Here is a 21,195-nt window from a genome sequence, read left to right on the forward strand (position 1 = left end):
AAATAGATGGTAAGACCGGGTAACGTTCTTTTTTTGATGCAATGTTTGTTTAGCTAGCGTTTGCTTGTTAATAAGCATGATGATGCTAACCGTTACTTGTTAGCTAGCGGTTATTGTATCCAGCATTGGCTTGTTTGCAAACCAACGGATAACTTTTCCGTAATGGTGCGTGTTTTTAAGTTACATGTGAAATGTAGGTAATGGAATTCTACAAGAAAAATGTTTACGTTGTTTAGGCCGAGGTGTTGTTTCCCCACATTATTGACATATTTAGGCGGCTAGCAGTCGCGCTAGGGTATTGTGACACAATATAACGTTAGCTAGCCACCTTCAGTTTGAATCGTGCAAAATATATCTGCCACTGTACACTATAATGAATGGAACATGTTGCATTATGTGACTAAACAGAGTAAACCGATATTTGCTCTGAGTTTTTTTTATTTAAATGCCGAATTTAGATATACGCAAAGTTGTTATTAGCCATATTTGGCATTAAGGTTTGTACCCATTGTTTAGTAGGCATATGGTCCACGATTATCCCATAAATAAATAATACATTGACTTCAAGTGATTACGACTAACCAAATCGGTTTTCTCTTCTTTTTTTTCACAGCACTCATGTTGTACCTGCATCCATTCTACCACAGAAAGTACATTTTAATATTCAATGGAGTGGTACTAAATTGATCCCATTCTTGTGCAGTCTTCCTATTTGGACTGTACAATGAATGTAAGCTTTTGTGATATGGAGGTGCTGGGAATCTGATGTATTTCCCCCACAATTATCTCTGTCAAATATTTACAGTACTATCCTGTAATGGCTATGCAAGAGCTTAGTAGGACTAAAGTCTTCCCTTGCAAACACTGTGGCATAGTGTGCTCCAACATGCCAAGCCTTCTGGAACACATGGATAGTCACTACCAGCAAGAAGAAGATCGCAAGTTCAGGTGCAATGAATGTGGCCGATGCTACAGGCATGCAGGTAGCTTGGCTAACCACAAGAAAACACACGAGTTGGGTTCTTTTCATTGTCCAATATGTGCTAGGAAGCTCTCAAACCCTCTGGCCCTGAAGAGCCACCTGCGCATCCACACATCACAGAAGAAGTACTCCTGCATGGACTGTGGGAAGGCCTTTAGGTTAGCTACTCAGCTGGCCACCCATCAAAGGGTCCATCTCTCTGGGCAATCAAAGAGGAGAGCCGGTTGGAGGGCCACTGTAGAATATTCTCCAATTGAGAATAGGGCTGAAATTGAAGATCATGATGACTTTGAAAAGCTGTCGATCTTGGTGGCTGACCAGCAAGACACGGGGATGGATATTGTGTCTGATAATAACCTTAGCCAAGAGGACGCAGAGGTTATCCCCAACTCTGCAAATTATTGTGAAAACCTGGGCTTTGAAGCAGGAGATCGACCTTTCAAATGTGGTCAGTGTGAAAAGTCATATAGACACCATGGAAGCCTGATCAATCATAAGAAGTCTCACCAGGTAGTGCACTCAAACATCCCTATCTGTTTCAAGCAGTTCAATAATCTTGCTGCCCTCCATAGTCACCAGAGAACTCACTACAAGTCCAAAAGTGGGCCAGACACCCATTCCTTGGAAGTCACTTACGCAGGCAGAGCACCAGAGCAGTTTTCACCCCTGAACAGGGATGCTCCAGTGCATTTCTGTTACCTGTGTCAAGTGATGTTTCCTAATGATGATGAGTTCCAGGAACACATCCAAAAGCATAATTCTTCCTCCATGTCCTTTGGGCACAATCAAGGTTTATCTGAGGATCATCATGACTCTTATGACCTTAGTGTCACTCCTTCTCCTGACTCAAACTTTTATTCACCACCTCTAAACAATACTCCATTGATGGATCATCAAGGGGAGCAGATAAATGATATTCATATATACTCTGACCACTCCAGTAACAACTCCACCTTGAATACTCAGGGAGAGCCCCTAATCTTGGATCCAGAGATTCCTGCTGACGATCTAAGTAAAGCAGAAAAGTCCTCAGTTACAATAAACGGTGAGCGCCGCTTCAAGTGCCAGGTCTGTGGCAAAAGCTACCGGCATGCCGGGAGTCTCATCAACCACAAGCGTTCTCATCAGACAGGCATTTACCAGTGTTCCATCTGCCGCAAGACTTACCCACACATGGCTGCCCTCCGCAGCCATGTCCGCATCCACAGGGCCCATCCGTCCTCCTTTAGCCTCGGCTCTGAAGGAGACTGGCTCTCTTCTGAGCCCCTAACACTGGAGAACCAGCAGGCCTGCTTTTCCTCTCAGGAGGGAGATGCTAGCAATATGATGACTCTAGCTCAGGAGAACACAAGTGAACACGGCATTGGAGGATCATGCCATGTGCAGTTAGATTCCGCCTTTCCCCAGGACAGAACTGTGCACCTACCTCACAACGAACGCCAGATGGAGAGTCACATGTGTGCAGACTGTGGCGAAACATTTGCAGACATCGCAGGAATCAAATTGCACATATGCCCCCTGCTACAACCGCAGCACGAGGCAATGTCTAATGACTATGACAGTAACTTAACCTTCTTGGACACTAATGGCCGATGCACCATGGGAAATCCAGGAGATCATGTAGAGTTCCAGGGACTGAATGGCAGCCCTAGACAAAGGTACTGTGGTGAACATGACTTCCATGAAGGCTTGAACGGGGAGCAGTTAAATGGTGATGGCAAAGAGGAGGATGAAAAGGATGATGACGGAGAGCTCTATCAGTGCTCAGCATGTGGGAACCGCTACACAAGCATGAGGGCTCTGAGGAGTCATCTTCGTGGCCACACTCAATCCCATGGTACTCTTACAAGCTCCGGCCCCTCCTCCATGTCCTCCCTAGAGGCTGAAAAAGAAGAGGACCCTGGAAAGAGACATCAGATGGATGGGGGTCTGATGATCTGCAGTACTTGCGGAGAGAGTTTTGCCAAGAAGCAGGACATGCTTTCCCATCAGCTCATACACAATAAAGCACAGGCAGATGATGCTAAACACATGCATATGGACAATAGTAATGGAACTAGGCACAAAGAGGAGGTGGACAGCGGCATCTGTGGAAATTGCGATACATTTTGCACCAGTTACCATCATCTTGAGACCCATCAATGTACAACAAATGGGAAAAGTGAATCTGCAAACGGTGTTGAAAAAAATGAAATGGGTGGCTCTGTCAACGGTAAAGAATTAGGACACCTAAAAGAGAATTTAAACAATGGGGATCGCCAGTACAAGTGTGATCAGTGTGGAAGAGCATACAGACATGCTGGCTCCCTTCTCAACCATAAAAAGTCCCACAAAACTGGAGTGTTCCGCTGCATGGTTTGCCAGAAGCGCTTCTACAATCTACTGGCCCTTAAGAACCATCAGAGGACCCACTTTGATGTTAAGAGGTAATTTCTAAACCTGATTGATAACAGAGAAATATTCTATTCTACTGATATGTATCCATGTAATTTGACATATCAAGTAAATAAACAGAGAAACTATAGTGTATTAAACATGCGGGAGATGCAATTAATTGTAATATTACATTTGAAGGTTTAGGCTATTGCACTGTTACCGTGCCCTAACAGGTAACATTTTTCAATGAAGAGTTACCCAGTGCTTGTAAACTAATCCAAGGATATACTGCTTGTACAATTGGTTTTGTCTACATTCAATACTCTAAATTGAAAATATTCATTGGTAACAAGTTCGGAGCACAACATACAATCCAGGAGCACCAGAAGATGCATATTTTTTTAATTGATTGAGATATAGCATATTAATTCTAGCTACTTTTGAAGATGTTTATTATAAAAAGCTAACATGTCATTGAAATTGCAGTCATTTGTGGAATATTAGTTTTCTTCATTGTGTTAAAGCACTACCTATTGAGATGCATTCCATTGAAATTTGTACATTGTCTCTCTTAAGAGCGACATGCAATAGATCACGCGTTCATTCATTGCTATAATCATTGATCTTCTAAAGAAGCTATCCCTTTTCCTTTCTTTCTGTGCCCCCAAATGTTTAGATATACTGGTAAAGTAACCAGGTTGTTGGTGTAAACAAATGCCTGTGAGGGGCCTAAAAACAATCTTTTTGGTCCACCAGCCACTTTGGCAGGTAGATGGAAAAAATCTTACCAGCCAATAGTGTTTATCGCCATAACTGTGTGTGGCTTTCAGTGTTTTCTCGGGTTTGGATTTCCAGTTATTAAAAAAACAAAACATTTTCAGGTTTTCACTCAATCACACTTTAAAATGTAAAAAAATAAAATAATAGAAAAACAACCGTTAGAACATCCAAGTCCATAACAATGCTTAAACCACACCATTTTTATTACTCACCTCAAGTGACTGGTGTCTGGCTGATGGTGGTTGTACTGAATGCACAATATTTATTTTTTATTGAACTAGGCAAGTCAGTTAAGAACAAATTCTTATTTACAATGACAGCCTATGGCCTAATAGCAGAGTTTGCAAAACAAGACACCACCCTATTTGATACAAATCAGCATGATATATTCTGCCAGGTAAGCCTACTTTGCAGATAACATTTAATTTGGAAGGTTTAATGGGGAAAGCCTCGGTATTGCTAACCGGCTACACAGAGTGGTAGTCCCAGGCATCCCTATGATGCGTCTTCAGAAGGTTGCAAGAAATACAAATCACTGATGCGTTCTTTAATATTCATTATATGTAGGCGTTGGATTGAACGAATCTGCGCTAGTTTTTTTCTCTCTCTAGGGCACTCGGATACAACTGCACAGTGAAGCTTATCATTACAACAATTATTATCTGGGTCGCACAGGTGCTCCCAGGTCCCAAGGCAAAATATCTAGGGGCACTTTAGAGACCTGTCTACATTGCAGTAATGTGTTTTGTCATTACTTCACTCATGCACGACTGTTCTGTGCTTTGTAAACACGGGATTAACCTCTCTATTTGTCCCCTCTTTTAGACATACTTGCAATGAATGTGGGAAGGCATTCAAGATACAGAAGCAACTATTGAACCACCTAAGATTTCACAAGGAGAACCATGCCAAAATACAGGCGCTCAACAACCAGATTCAGGGCGTCATGCAGATGAATGGCACGAGGTCAGAGGGGGGAATGCGCTTGCTTAATGCACCTGTCAATCAAGCCACCACCACCCACAAAAAGGGTGGTGGTAGGCCAACCCCCAACAGAAAGAATCCCAGTGTGGAGGAGGGGGCTCAGACTCGAGTCAAATCAGTGGAAGCAGGCAACCCTCGCCCCTACCCCTGTGACCAATGTGGGCGAACGTATCGACACGCAGGAAGTCTGGTCAATCACAAGAACTCTCACAAGACCGGTGAATACTACTGCTCTGTTTGTAACAACACCTACTCCAACCAGCTGGCTATGAAGAACCACCTGCGCATCCACTTCTCAGTTAAAAAGCACACTTGTCAAGAGTGTGGTAAGGCCTTTAGGGGAACGAAGCAGTTGTCTAGCCATATTTGTGCACATCTCAGAAAGGATATGCCAGGAGGGGTCAGGGGAAGAGGTCGCAGACGAGCAAGAAACGTTAAATGTAAGCAGTGCAGACAGACGTTTATATCTGCTGACCAACGGACAGCCCATACCTGTGGGTCACTGGCAAACTCATCAGAGGGCAGTGATGGACAAACGAGTATGTCCTTGAAAAGGGAGGAGCGACCATTTACCTGCATCATCTGCAATCGCAGCTACCGCCACGCAGGCAGTCTCCTGAATCATAAAAACACTCATAAGTCTGGCCACTTCAGCTGCACTTTCTGCTCCAAGCCCTTTTCTAACCCCATGGCGTTACGCAACCACACACGAATCCACACACAGAAGAAGAAGCATGTCTGCCTGACCTGCGGGAAGGCGTTTCGGTTGGCCAATATCCTTCATAACCACCAGAAGGTCCACACCAGGGTGGCCAACCACTTCAGCTGCCCAGAATGTGGCAAGACCTTCCAGGGCAAGTCTGGGCTGAAGAGGCACCGCTGCCGGGGGGGTCAGGATGACTCGGCGAGAGCTTGTGACCGCTATCACAGAGAGAGTGGAGACAAGTGCTTCACGTGAGTTACTTGTTTCACAATCAGCTCATTATGTAAGGCATGATTCTTATTCATAGATCTTCTTAGAATTATCACATTTTTTTAGCCTTCTGTTTTCATGGCTTTAACACTAGAACCTCTGGACTGATCTAGGGTACGTACCAATTTGAGATTAGAATAGATCAATACAATAGAATGGCCCGCCCTGTTCTTCATTCACAATTGATTACATTATTATGTATCTTTCACTTCCCCTCGCTCAACTCACCCATTCTCCCTATCATACTTCATATATTTCATCTGTTACAGTGCCTTCATAAAATATTCATACCCCTTATTCCACATTTTTGTTGTTACAGCCTGTATTCAAAATTGATTAAATATATTTTTTCTCTCACCCATTTACACACACTACCCCATAATGACAAAGTGAACATTTTTATTTTATTTTTAAATATTTGCTAATTTATTGAAAAATAAATACAGAAATATCTAATTTGCATAAGTATTCACACCCCTGGGTCAATACCTTGTAGAAGCACCTTTGGTGGCGATTACAGTTTTGAGTCAACTTGTGCAAAGCTGATAGACGTACCCATCTGGATTTGGGGATTTTATCCCGTTCTTCCTTGCAGATTTTCTCAAGCTCTGTTAAGTTGGATGCGGAGCGGTGGTGACCAGCAATCTTCAAGTCTTTTCATAGATTTTCAATGCAATTCAAGTCTGGGCTTTGGCTGGGCCGCTCAAGGGCTTTCACATTATTGTTCTGAAACCATTCCAGCATTACTTTGGCTGTATGCTTGGGGTCATTATCCTTTTGGAACATAAATATTCACCGTAGTCTAAGGTCATTTACACTCTGGAGCAGGTTCTCATTAAGGAATTGCCTGTATTCGTCTCTATTCATTGTTCCCTGTATCTTGACCAGTCTCCCAGTCACTGCTGCTGAAAAGCATCCCTATAGCATGATGCTGCCTCCACCATTTAAGTCTCATCAGACCACAGAATCTTTTGCCTTAGTCTTTCACATGCCTTTTTACAAACTCCAGGCAGGCTGTCATGTGCCTTTTTCTCAGGAGTGGCTTCTGTCAGGCCACTCTCCCATAAAGCCCAGATTGGTGAAGTGCTATAGAGACTATTGTCAAGCAGGTTCTCCCATCTCAGCCAAGGAACTCTGTAGGTCTATCAGAGTGGTCATTGGGTTGGTTCTTGGTCACCTCCCTGACCAATTACCTTCTTGCTCAGTTTGGACGGACGGTCAGAGTCTGGATGGTTCCATTTTTTTCAGTTTACCAATGATGGAGACCACTGTGCTCTTGGAAACTTTCAAGTTTACATCCCTCTCCAGATATATAATTGTGATGAGGCACACTATCTCAGAGATCTGCAGACAGTTCCTTGGACTTCTGTTTCTGCTTTGACGTGCATTGTCAAATGTGGGACCTTTATATAGACAGGTTTTTCTTTTTTAACATCGGAGGAAACGCAGTACACCCGGTGACCGTGTCAGCGTGCACTGTGCCCGGCCCGTCACAGGAGTCGCTAGAGCGCGATGGGACAAGGACATCCCTGCCGGCAAAGCCCTTCCCTAACCCAGACGATACTGGGCCAATTGTGAGCTGCCCCATGGGTCTCCCGGCTGGAACAGGGCCTGGACTCTAACCCAGAATCTCTAGTGGCACAGCTAGCCTTAGACCACTGCACCACTCGGGATGCCATATTTTATTTTCAATAAATTTGCACACAAAAAATATATATATATTTCCACTTTGTCATTATGTGGTATTGTGTGTAGATGGGTGAGGGAGAAAAAAATCTATTTAATCAATTTTTTATTTCAGGCATTAACACAACAATGTGGAATAAGTCAAGCGCTGAATACTTCCTGAAGGCACTGTATATGTGTGAAAGGAAAAAAGATCAAGGACAATAACCACCCGAGCCACTACCCGTTCACCCCGCTTCCACCCTGAAGGTCAGTACAGGTGCATCAAAGCTGGGACAGAGATTGAAAAACAGCTTCTATCTCAAGGCCATCAGATTGTTAAACAGTCACCACCAGCACAGATAGGCAGCTGCCTACCTACAGACTTGATGTCATTGGCTACTTTAATAAATTGAACACTAGTCACTTTAATAATGCTACTTTAAGAAGGTTTACATATCTCGCATTACTCATCTCATATGTATTTTATATCATCTATTGCATCTTGCCTCTGCAGCCCTGTCACTGCTCATCCATATATTTTATACTTATATATTCTCATCCCATTCCTTTACTAGATTGTGTGTATTAGGTTTTGTTGTGGAATTGTTAGATATTACCTGTTAGATACTGCTGCACTGTCGGATCTAGAAGCACAAACATTTCTCTACACTCGCAATAACCTCTGCTAACCCTGTGTATGTGACCAATTAAAATTGGATTTTGATTAGGTTCAGTTTTGAGGTGATTATCAACTGGGCAGGGCACCTTTTAATTGTCAGGAGGAGGGGAACAGGCCCTACTGTCGGGACGAGGAGCCGTAACTGGGGGGGAAACCATAAACAAAAAAAATACATGCCCTCCTAAAACTGGTTATAAGTCCAGTTCTGTTTGTGCTATTGATTGTAACAACGACAGTGTATGTATGACTTTTTAAGGATGGAGGGAGGGGTGACTTTAAAAATGGCAAAGTAAGACTTTTTCTATTGGTGAGCAGTCCAAATGACTACTTTAGCAGTTCTTGTGTTAATGGCTATGTTTAGTGTTAGGGTAAATCTGTGTAATTATTTCCTCATAGTTAAATTCTATTAGTAAAGATATGCCTGAGATGATCTTCTTTTTAGAAGGTGGACCTTTGGTACAGTAAGAAAAAGCCACTTTATGCCCAATTTAAAGAATTTTCATAAACAGGAATTTTAATGAATCTCTCTGCTGCAGGTGTGACCTCTGTGGACGCTCATACCACCATGCTGGCTCCCTGCTCAACCATAAAAAGACGCACTCAGAAAACCTCCACCACTGTACCTTGTGCCTCCAGACTTTCCCTGACCTCCTCACCCTCCAGATCCACTCCCAGATGAAGCGCCACTGCTGTCCAGACTGTGGCAAGACCTTCTGTCTCATCTCACACCTGCAGAACCACATGGAGGTTCACTCCAAGGACCGCACCCTGGTCTGCAGCCCCTGCCATCAGAGCTTCCCCAACCCAGCCAGGTACCAACAACACCAGGAACTGCACCACCGGGCCCAAGGGCATTATCAACAGCACAACATGCAAATGGAGGATGACCTAAGCTGGGAATCGGGACTAGACCAAACCATGGAGCTCCAAGGCATCCCCAAGCTGGTCCCGGCGTTTGCCCACATGCACGATGGCATGCCCAACCAGCAGGAGAGCAACGAGGTGCCCTGTATAGGGGAGAAGAGCCACGTGTGTGAGCACTGCGGCCGCACCTACCGCCATGCAGGTTCCCTCCTCAACCACAAGAACAGTCACAAGACCGGCGCCTTCTTCTGCTCCGTGTGCCAGAAGGAGTTCACCAACCTGATGGCGCTGAAGAACCACCGGCGCATCCACACGGAGCCCAAGCGCTACCAGTGCCTGGAGTGCGGCAAGGCCTTCCGCGTGTCCACCCAGCTCATCTGCCATCGGAGGATCCACACCAAAGAGAAGCCCTTCTCCTGCCTGCTGTGCGAAAAGCGCTTCTCCAGCAAGTCAAACCTGCGCCACCACCAGAAGATGCACCAGAGTGGTGGCCAGGACTACGAGTCCTCCTTCGGCATGGATACTAACAGTTTTATGGACTTGGACATGGGCTCTTTTCTCTGAGTTAGGACTCCGTGTCAAATGCTTATTATATTATTCTCCCCATTCACTGGACCCCTATCGGTAATTGTAAAGTGGCGTGTTCCACAAAGCCCCAGTAGAGACAGCGTTTACTCTTGATGTTGAACTCTTCAAAGCTGCCTCACAAACATTTCATTTTTCTGATTATGCTTTGGTCATACACTTTTGGAGGGGTCGAAGGATTTCTTATCTCTAGCAGGGATTGTGGCACTGTTAAACTTCCCAGATGGGCACAGGCGACAGTGTCTGTCAAATCTTTAAGATTATTTTTGCATGGAGTGCACATTGTCATTGAATCGTTTAACGCTATAGGAGTGACAACTATTGGACCTCCTTCCATACTGACTGTATCAATGTCCTCACAAGGTAGACAGTCAATTTCCCAACCAAAGTGAACCGATGTGACAGAACTGTTTCAGCCCAGTTCCTGCATTTGAGATTGATTTATACAATGACTCATATTTTTATGAGAAAAGTGCTGTTCTGAAATTGTAATTTCCTCTCGCTATCTATTACTGTGTTCAGTGCCTCCGTCGGTTCAATTCTCTGCCCAGCTTATCAAAAGTGAGGGCTGTTCTCAATATTTTGCCATAGGTTAGAGAAAAGTGATCAATTTGACCATTTCTGATGTGGCTTCAATAAGCATGATCTCCTAGTCTTACCCAGAGGATGATATCAAATGTATTTACTGAAATCATGTAATCAAGTTGGTGGTAATCAAATGGTTTTAGTGATGGTGATATTTGGGTACACCCTTTGAGTGACATTTGTATGCTAAATGGGCATATTTAATTATTTATTCCTGTTCTTTTGACTTATTTTAAAATGTTCTGTGTGTACTTTGATATATCATTTTCTATGAATGTTACCTTGACTCTTAAGAAATATCCTATGTAGCATTTAAGGGAATTCCTCAATCTGTAATTCCATTCTCAATTGGTGCGACTCCAACACAGGTAGGAATGCATTAGCCAAGGACAGTGGTCTTGCCAGCACTGTGGTTTTGCCACATTAAAATGTCTGATGTGCAAAGCATTGTAGATAATTATCCATGTCTGAATTGGGCATTACTTTATTTTTACAGGTGCCATTTCTCACCCATGTCTTGTTCAAATAAGAATTGTAGCTTTTCTTGTCCATAATCACCCTTGACAATTTTTGAGAAATTTTGCAAACCCTTTACAATACAATAACACATTCTCAAACTTTCAAAGGTAAACTCAGCAAAAAATGAAACATCCTCACTGTCAACTACAGTTATTTTCAGCAAACATAACAAGATTCAACAACTGAAACATAAACTGAACAAGTTCCACAGACATGTGGTTAACAGAAATGGAATAATGTGTCCCTGAACAAAGGGGGGTCAAAACTAACAGTCAGTATCTGCTGTGGCCACCAGCTGCATTAAGTACTGCAGGTCATCTCCTCATGGACTGCACCAGATTTGCAGTTCTTGCTATGAGATGTTTCCCCGCACTTCCACCAAGGCACCTGCAAGTTCCCAGACATTTCTGGGGGGAATGGTCGTAGCCCTCACCCTCCAATCCAACAGGTCCCAGACGCGCTCAATGGGATTGAGATCTGGGCTCTTTGCTGGCCATGGCAGAACACTGACATTCCTGTCTTGCAGGAAATCACGCACGGAACGAGCTGGTGGCATTGTCATGCTGGAGGGTCATGTCAGGATGGGCCCACAGGAAGGGTACCACATGAGGGAGGAGGATGTCTTCCCTGTAAGGCACAGCGTTGAGATTGCCTGCAATGACGACAAGCTCAGTCCGGTAATGCTGTGACACACCGCCCAGACCATGACGGACCCTCCACCTCCAAATCGATCCCACTCCAGAGTACAGGCCCATAGGCGACGTTGCTGCCGGTGATGTCTGGTGAGGACCTGGCTTACAAGCACTCAGTCCAGCCTCTCTGTCTATTGCGAACAATCTGAGCACTAATGGAGGGATTGTGCGTTCCTGGTGTAACTCGGGCAGTTGTTGTTGCCATCCTGTACCTGTCCCGCAGGTGTGGTGTTCGGATGTACCGATCCTGTGCAGGTGTTCCACGTGGTCTGCCACTGCGAGTACGATCAGCTGTCCGTCCTGTCTCCATGTAGCGCTGTCTTAGGCGTCTCATAGTACGGACTTTGCAGTTTATTGCCCTGGCCACATCTGCAGTCCTCATGCCTAAGGCACGTTCACGCAGATGAGCAGGGACCCTGGGCATCTATTTTTTTGTGTTTTTCAGAGTCCGTAGAAAGGCCTCTTTAGTGTCCTAAGTTTTCTTAACTGTGACCTTAATTGTCTACCGTCTGTAAGCTGTTATCAAATTTTATTTGTCAAATACACATGGTTAGCAGATGTTAATGCGAGTGTAGCGAAATGCTTTGTGCTTCTAGTTCCGACAATGCAGTAATAACCAACAAGTAATCTAACTAACAATTCCAAAACTACTGTCTTATACACAAGTGTAAGGGGATAAAGAATATGTACATAAAGATATATGAATGAGTGATGGTACAGAGCAGCATAGGCAAGATACAGTAGATGGTATCGAGTACAGTATATACATATGAGATGAGTATGTAAACAAAGTGGCATAGTTAAAGTGGCTAGTGATACATGTATTACATAAAGATGCAGTGGATGATATAGAGTACAGTATATACGTATACATATGAGATGAATAATGTAGGGTATGTAAACATTAGGTAGCATTGTTTAAAGTGGCTAGTGATATATTTTACAACATTTCCCATCAGTTCCCATTATTAAAGTGGCTGGAGTTGAGTCAGTGTGTTGGCAGCAGCCACTCAATGTTAGTGGTTGCTGTTTTAACAGTCTGATGGCCTTGAGATAGAAGCTGTTTTTCAGTCTCTCGGTCCCAGCTTTGATGCACCTGTACTAACCTCGCCTTCTGGATGATAGCGGAGTGAACAGAGTGAACAGGCAGTGGCCCGGGTGGTTGTTGTCCTTGATGATCTTTATGGCCTTCCTGTAACATCGGGTGGTGTAGGTGTCCTGGAGGGCAGGTAGTTTGCCCCCGGTGATGCGTTGTGCAGACCTCACTACCCTCTGGAGAGCCTTACGGTTGTGGGCGGAGCAGTTGCTGTACCAGGCGGTGATACAGCCCGCCAGGATGCTCTCAATTGTGCATCTGTAGAAGTTTGTGAGTGCTTTTGGTGACAAGCTGAATTTCTTAAGCCTCCTGAGGTTGAAGAGGCGCTGTTGCGCCTTCTTCACGATGCTGTCTGTGTGGGTGGACCAATTCAGTTTGTCTGTGATGTGTATGCCGAGGAACTTAACTTACTACCCTCTCCACTACTGTTCCATCGATGTGGATAGGGGGGTGTTCCCTCTGCTGTTTCCTGAAGTCCACAATCATCTCCTTAGTTTTGTTGAGTGTGAGGTTATTTTCCTGACACCACACTCCGAGTGCCCTCACCTCCTCCCTGTAGGCCGTCTCGTCGTTGTTGGTAATCAAGCCTACCACTGTTGTCGTCCGCAAACTTGATGATTGAGTTGGAGGCGTGCGTGGCCACGCAGTCGTGGGTGAACAGGGAGTACAGGAGAGGGCTCAGAACGCACCCTTGTGGGGCCCCAGTGTTGAGGATCAGCGGGGTGGAGATGTTGTTGCCTACCCTCACCACCTGGGGGCGGCCCGTCAGGAAGTCCAGTACCCAGTTGCACAGGGCGGGGTCGAGACCTAGGGTGTTAAATGCCGAGCTGTAGTCGATGAACAGCATTCTCTCATTCTCACATGTTAGTGTCTTAACGACCGTTCCACAGGTGCATGTTCATTAATTGTTTATGGTTCATTGAACAAGCTTGGGAAACAGTGTTTAAACCCTTTACAATGAAGATCTGTAAAGTTATTAGGATTTTTACAAATTATCTTTGAAAGACAGGAGCCTGAAAAGGGGACGTTTCTTCTTTTTTTTTGCTGAGTTTGTTTGCGTGTCAGTCCGGCAAAAGTCAAAAGTGTAGAATTATCGTGTTGTGAACAGTTAGCGTACTTATATTTATAAAGTATTTATTTCTGTCTATATTTGAATGGTTATTGTATTTCTGTTAATGTGTCAAGGACACAAGTTTCAGTGTTCAAACTTGTCAACATCCAGTTGGTTGCTTCAACCATGTTGGCAGCAGTGTGTATCCAGGAGCAAATGTTGATCACCACTATTTGAGAAATGGTTTGGGGTCTTTGGAAAAAGCAATTTGTGTTCATATAACCTTTCCATAAAAGTGCAATTACAGTGCCTTGCGAAAGTATTCGGCACCCTTGAACTTTGCGACCTTTTGCCACATTTCAGGCTTCAAACATAAAGATATAAAACTTTTTTTGTGAAGAATCAACAACAAGTGGGACACAATCTTGAAGTGGAACGACATTTATTGGATATTTCAAACTTTTTTAACAAATCAAAAACTGAAAAATTGGGTGTGCAAAATTATTCAGCCCCCTTAAGTTAATACTTTGTAGCGCCACCTTTTGCTGCGATTACAGCTGTAAGTCGCTTGGGGTATGTCTCTATCAGTTTTGCACATCGAGAGACTGAAATTGTTTCCCATTCCTCCTTGCAAAACAGCTCGAGCTCAGTGAGGTTGGATGGAGAGCATTTGTGAACAGCAGTTTTCAGTTCTTTCCACAGATTCTCGATTGGATTCAGGTCTGGACTTTGACTTGGCCATTCTAACACCTGGATATGTTTATTTTTTTAACCATTCCATTGTAGATTTTGCTTTATGTTTTGGATCATTGTCTTGTTGGAAGACAAGTCTCAGTCTCAGGTCTTTTGCAGACTCCATCAGGTTTTCTTCCAGAATGGTCCTGTATTTGGCTCCATCCATCTTCCCATCAATTTTAACCATCTTCCCTGTCCCTGCTGAAGAAAAGCAGGCCAAAACCATGATGCTGCCACCACCATGTTTGACAGTGGGGATGGTGTGTTCAGAGTGATGCGCTGTGTTGCTTTTACGCTAAACATAACATTTTGCATTTTTGCCAAAAAGTTCAATTTTGGTTTCATCTGACCAGAGCACCTTCTTCCACATGTTTGGTGTGTCTCCCAGGTGGCGTGTGGCAAACTTTAAACGCCACTTTTTATGGATATCTTTAAGAAATGGCTTTCTTCTTGCCACTCTTCCATAAAGGCCAGATTTGTGAAATATACGACTGATTGTTGTCCTATGGACAGAGTCTCCCACCACAGCTGTAGATCTCTGCAGTTTATCCAGAGTGATCATGGGCCTCTTGGCTGCATCTCTGATCAGTCTTCTCCTTGTATGAGCTGAAAAGTTGAGGGACGGCCAGGTCTTGGTAGATTTGCAGTGGTCTGATACTCCTTCCATTTCAATATTATCGCTTGCACAGTGCTCCTTGATGTTTAAAGCTTGGGAAATCTTTTTGTATCCAAATCCGGCTTTAAACTTCTTCACAACAGTATCTCGGACCGGCCTGGTGTGTTCCTTGTTCTTCATGATGCTCTCTGCGCTTTTAACGGACCTCTGAGACTATCACAGTGCAGGTGCATTTATAAGGAGACTTGATTACACACAGGTGGATTGTATTTATCATCATTAGTCATTTAGGTCAACATTGGATCATTCAGAGATCCTCACTGAACTTCTGGAGAGAGTTTGCTGCACTGAAAGTAAAGTGGCTGAATAATTTTCCACGCCCAATTTTTCAGTTTTTGATTTGTTAAAGTTGGATATTTCAAATAAATGTTGTTCCACTTCATGATTGTGTCCCACTTGTTGTTGATTCTTCACAAAAAAAGTAGTTTTATATCTTGAAGCCTGAAATGTGGCAAATGGTCGCAAAGTTCAAGGGGGCCGAATACTTTCGCAAGGCACTATAAGTTAAATCTAGTATTTCTTTGGTTTGCAATGCTTACCAGAAAAGGTGTAGAATAAAATAAGGTGCTTATCATGTACAAAATATTGCATCTTTTCAGACCCACTGTAATGGCACTTTTTTTTGTAAAACACAAGTAGCAAGTGTAAATCCTTTAGGTTTAAACCTTGTTTGAGGGTGTGGTCCCAGTACATTATGAAATGTGTAACTGACACTGTAGAATGGAGTTGGTGGTATAATCCTTTAATTCATTGCCATTTACCCAGCTGGGCCAGGGGCGCTTTAATTAGGTCATGTGGAAATGTCCGACAGATCTCAACTCCATAAAAGGAGGAAATTGCCATCGCCTGATCTCACTGCTTTCTCTTCCTGAACTCCATCTGAATCAGAAGTTCTGTGCATCCATGAATCCACCACAGACTACTCAGTAAATATACCACTTTATGGTTAAAGGAATTCCTGCCTCAGTCTCATCCATTCCTGTCACCTGACACGTGACCACCTGTTCACCTTCACTGTCAGTCATCCTACCTGTCCAGCTACCCACACAGATTCCACTAATCTTTCAGACACCACAATGTGTTTTTCTTGGCATTCGTTATGCCTTATCCTATATTTAATATACAGTGCATTCGGCAAGTATTCAGACCTGACTTTTTCCACATTTTGTTACATTATTGCCTTATTCTAAAATAGATTTCTTTGTGTGTACACTTACAAAAAATAAACATCACATTAAACAATACATAAGTATTCAGACCCTTTTACTCTGTACTTTGACGCACATTTGGCAGCGACTACAATCTTGTCTACGTGGGTATGACGCTACAAGCTTGGCACACCTGTATTTGAGGAGTTTGTTGCATTCTCTGCAGATCCTCTCAAGCTCTGTCAGGTTGGACAGGGAGTGTAGCTGTACAGCTATTTTCAGTTCTCCAGAGATGTTCGATTGGGTTCAAGTCATGGATCTGGCTGGGCCACTAACGGACATTGTCCTGTTGGAAGGTGAACCTTCCCTCCAGTCTGGTCCGGAGCACTCTGGAGTAAGTTTTCAGCAAGGATCTGACTTCTCGATTCAGACTAGTGTCCCTGCCACTGAAAAACATCCCCACAGCATGATGATGCTGCTGCCACCACCGTGCTTCACCGTAGAGATCTTGGTTTCATCAGACCAGAGAATCTTGTTTCTCAAGATCAGTCTTTAGGTGCCTTTTGGCAAACTCCAAGCGGGCTGCCGTGCCTTTTACTGAGGCGTGGCTTCCATCTGGCCACTACCATAAAAGCCTGATTGGTGGAGTGCTGCAGAGATTGTTGCCCTTCTGGAAGGTCCCTTCTCTACATAGGAACTCTGACGCACTGTCAGAGTGACCATCCGATTGCTCAGTTTGGCCCGGGCGGCCAGTTCAAGGAAGAGTCTTGGTGGATTCAAACTTCTTCCATTTAAGAATTATGGAGGCCACTGTGTTCTTGGGGACCTTCAATGCTGTTTTGGTACCCTTCCCCAGATCTGTGCCTTGACACAATCCTGTCTCGGAACTTTAGCCACCTTGTGGCTTCGTTTTTGTTTTCACTGACATGCACTGTCAACTGTGGGACCATTTATATAGACGTGTGTGTGTGTGTGTGTGTGTGTGTGTGTGTGTGCCTTTCCAAATCATGTCCAATACATTGACTCCAATCAAGTTGTAGAAATATCTCAAGGATGATCAATGAAAACAGCATGCACCTGAGCTAAATTAAGTCTCATAGCAAAAGGTTTGAATACTTATGTAAATAAGGTATTTCTGTTTGTAGCTTTATCATTATGGAGTATTGTGTGTAGATTGCTAAGGATTTGTATTTTTCATTTAATCCATTTTAGAATAAGGCTGTAACGTAACAAAGTGAAAAAAGTCAAGGGATCTGAATACTTCCCGAATGCACTGTATATACAAAAGTATGTACACCTTTTCAAATGAGTTCATTAGGCTATTTCACCACACCCGTTATTGACCGGTAGGTAAAATCGAGCATACAGCCATGCAATCTCCATATACAATCATTGGCTGTAGAATGGCCTTACTGAAGAGCTCGGTGACATTCAACGTGGCACCATCATAGGATGCCACCTTTCCAACAAGTAAATGAGTCAAATTTCTACTCTGTTCGAGCTGCCCCGGTCAACTGTGAGTGCTGTTGTTCTGAAGTGCAAACGTCTAGGAGCAACAACCGCTCAGCTGCGAAGTGGTAGGCCACACAAGCTCACAGAACAGGAACGCTGAGTGCTGTAGCGCATAAAAATCTGTCCTCGGTTGCAACACACTATCGAGTTCCAAACTGCCTTTAGAAACAACGTCAGCACAATAACTGTTCATCGGGAACTTCATGAAATGGGTTACCATTTCCGGGCAGTTGCACACAAGCGTAAGATTACCATACACAATGCCAAGCGTCAGCTGGAGTGGTGTAAAGCTTGCTGCCTTTAGACTCTGGAGCCAATGTATCTGGGTATAGAGGATGCCAGGAGAACGCTACCTGCTCTAGTGCATAGTGCAAACTACATTTTGGTGGAGGAATAATGGTCTGGGGCTGTTATTCATGGTTCTGGACAGGCCCCTTAGTTCCATTGAAGGGAAATCTTAATGCTACAGCATACAATGATATTCTGGATGATTATGTGCTTCTAACTTTGTGTCAACAGTTTGGGGAAGGCCCTTTCCTGTTTCAATGCCCCCATGCACAAAGCGAGGTCCATACAGAAATGTTGAAATTGGTGTGGAAGAACTTGACTGGCCTGCACAGAGCCCTGACCACAACCCCATCAAACACCTTTAGGATGAATTGGAACGCCGACTGCGAGCCAAGCCTTATCGCCCAATATCAGTGCTCGTAGCTGAATGGAAGCAAGTCTCTGCAGCAATGTTTCAGCATCTAGTGGAAAGCCTTCCCAGAAGAGTGGTGGCTGTTATAGGAGCAAAGAGGGGGACCAACTCCATTTTAATACTCATGACTTTGGAATGAGATGTTCCAGGAGCAGCCGTCTACATACATACACTACATGACCAAAAAGTATGTATTATGAACTGTAAATATTTCTGCGACCGGTAAGAGTATGCAATACCTCAGAGCCATGCCAATCCAACAACCGATATTTAAAGCTATAACAGTTTATTTAGGAAAGATCATATCAATTCAGTACTGTATTCATTCAAACGTTTAAAGTCAGGTAGGCCTGTATCATAAGCACATTGTTAATAAGGCATCAGCTCCCAACACCTCAAATTCTAATTGCATGTGGGTAGTTGAGATACATGTAAGTTGTTCTGCCCAGTCTACCAATATTATAAGCAATATGTTGACATTTTAAGAAATGTTTCATGCTAATTTTGTCAGTACATGGTACCATATTAGTAAGTGCACATCTTGATTTGAATTAGTCATTTCTGTCAGACCATTCAAACATGCTTTCCCACTGGGTCAAATTTATATTACTTCATTCAGAAGATGAAACACATTGCCATCCTGACACAGGGAAAGTACAACTCACACAAAATAGCTCTGAATTTTAAAGGTTTACGACAGTAGGTACTACTGTACATTTAGTCTACCATCACCATAGTAAGCTATTCTACCTAAAAAGGCTGTTTTTGACATGCATCAAATCCAATTTTATTGGATTCACATTTAGCAAATGTTATTGCGGGTGTAGCGAAATGCTTGTGTTTCCAGCTCCAACAGTGCAGTAATATCTAATAATTTCCCAACAGTACACACATTTAAGTAAAGGAATGGAATAAATACATATATGGATGAGCAATGTCAGAGCAGCATAGACTAAAATACAGTGGAATAGAAAACAGTATATACAAATGAGATGAGTAATGCAAATTATGTAAACAAAGTGACTAGTGTATTAAAGAAATGGAAGTGGCCAGTGATTTCAAGTCTATGCACATAGGCAGCGGCCTCTAATGTGCTAGTGATGGCTTTTCAACAGTCTGATGGCCTTGAGGTAGAAGCTGTTGTTCAGTCTCTCGGTCACAGCTTTGATGCATCTGTACTGACCTCGCCTTCTAGATGATAGCGAGGTGAACAGACAGTGGCTCGGGTGGTTGTTGTCCTTGATGATCCTTTTGGCCTTCCTATGACATTGGATGATGTAGGTGTACTGGATGGCAGGTAGTTTGCCCCAAGGTGATGCATTGGGCAGACCGCACCACCCTCTGGAGAGCCCTATGGTTGCTGGCGGTGCAGTTGTCGTACCAGGCGGTGATACAGCCCGACCGGATGCTCTCAATTGTGCATCTCTAAAAGTTTGAGGGTTTAAAGTGACAAGCCACATTTCTTCAGCCTCCTGAGGTTGAAGAGGTGCTGTTGCACCTTCACCACACTGTCTGTGTGGGTGGATCATTTCAGTTGGTCGGTGTTGTGTATGCCGAGGAACTGGAAGCTTTCCAACTACTCCACTGTGGTCCCATCGATGTGGATTGCTGTTTCCTGAAGTCCACAATCATCTCCTTTTGTTTTGTTGACGATGAATGAGGGGTTATTTTCCTGACACCACACTCCCAGAGCCCTCACCACCTCCCTGTAGGCTGTCTCGTCATCTGCAGACTTGATGATTGAGTTGGAGGCGTGTGTGGGTACGCAGTCATGGGTGAACAGGGAGTACAGGAGAGGGCTGAGCATGCACCCTTGTGGGGCCCCAGTGTTGAGGATCAGCGAAGTGGAGGTGTTTCCTACCTTCACCACCTGGGGGCGGCCCGTCAGGAAGTCCAGGACCCTGTTGCACAGGGCGGGGTTCAGACCCAGGGCCTCAAGCTTAATGAGGAGTTTGGAGGGTACTATGCTGTTGAAGGCTGAGCTGTAGTCCATGAACAGCATTCTTATATAGGTATTCCTCTTGTCCAGATGGGATAGGGCAGTGCGATGGCGATTGCATCGTCTGGGGAGCTATTAGGGCGGTGTCAGGATTTGGCCAGGGTTGTTCCGGGTTTTGGTCACTAGATGCCCCCATTGTGCTTTTTGACCTTATGTTTTTTCCCTTGTTCCCCATTATTATTTGCACCTGTACCTCGTTTCCCCTGATTGTATTTAAACCCTTAGTTTCCCTCAGTTCTGTGCTCTGTGTTTGTATGTTAGCACCCAGCCCTAGTGTTCTGTGTTTTCTTGTCGATTCCGGTGGATGCTCTTGTGGAATTCTGTTTTTTGTTTTTGAGTGTCTCTTGAGGCTTTTTTGTGCTATTCCTACCACCTTTTGGATTTGCCATTTTTGTATTTAAGGACTTCTCCTTTTTACTTTATTAAATACACCGTCTTAAGTACTGCTGTGTCTGCCTCATCTTCTGGGTTCTGCTGACTATTCGTGGCTCAGTTGGTTAAGTGACTGTTTCTCACTCCGGAGACCCAGGTTCGTAACCGGGTCCTGACAGGCGGTAAGCAAATTGAAGTGGGTCTAGGGTGTAAGGTAGA

General features: G+C 44.0%; 1 protein-coding gene across 4 annotated transcripts in view; it reads left to right on the top strand.

The window, feature by feature from the left end:
• Positions 1–15,627, top strand: part of LOC135523975 (zinc finger protein 646-like) — a 15,891-nt gene extending 264 nt beyond the window's left edge. Inside the window, exons 2-5 of one of the 4 annotated variants that reach the window (XR_010452892.1) lie at positions 614–3,408; positions 4,964–6,076; positions 7,897–8,030; positions 8,979–9,014. Coding sequence is in view for 3 of the 4 variants with exons in the window: in XM_064951031.1 (XP_064807103.1) it covers positions 818–3,408; positions 4,964–6,076; positions 8,979–9,870 (4,596 nt within the window). In the remaining variant the exon portion in view is untranslated. Of the gene's footprint in view, positions 10–613; positions 3,409–4,963; positions 6,077–7,896; positions 8,031–8,978 lie in introns of all 4 variants that reach the window. The other 3 variants (XM_064951031.1, XM_064951032.1, XM_064951030.1) reach the window with 3 other exon arrangements.
• Positions 15,628–21,195: the final 5,568 nt, after the last annotated feature.

The sequence above is a fragment of the Oncorhynchus masou genome, chromosome 31 (assembly GCF_036934945.1).
Source record: "Oncorhynchus masou masou isolate Uvic2021 chromosome 31, UVic_Omas_1.1, whole genome shotgun sequence".
Lineage (NCBI taxonomy): Eukaryota > Metazoa > Chordata > Actinopteri > Salmoniformes > Salmonidae > Oncorhynchus > Oncorhynchus masou.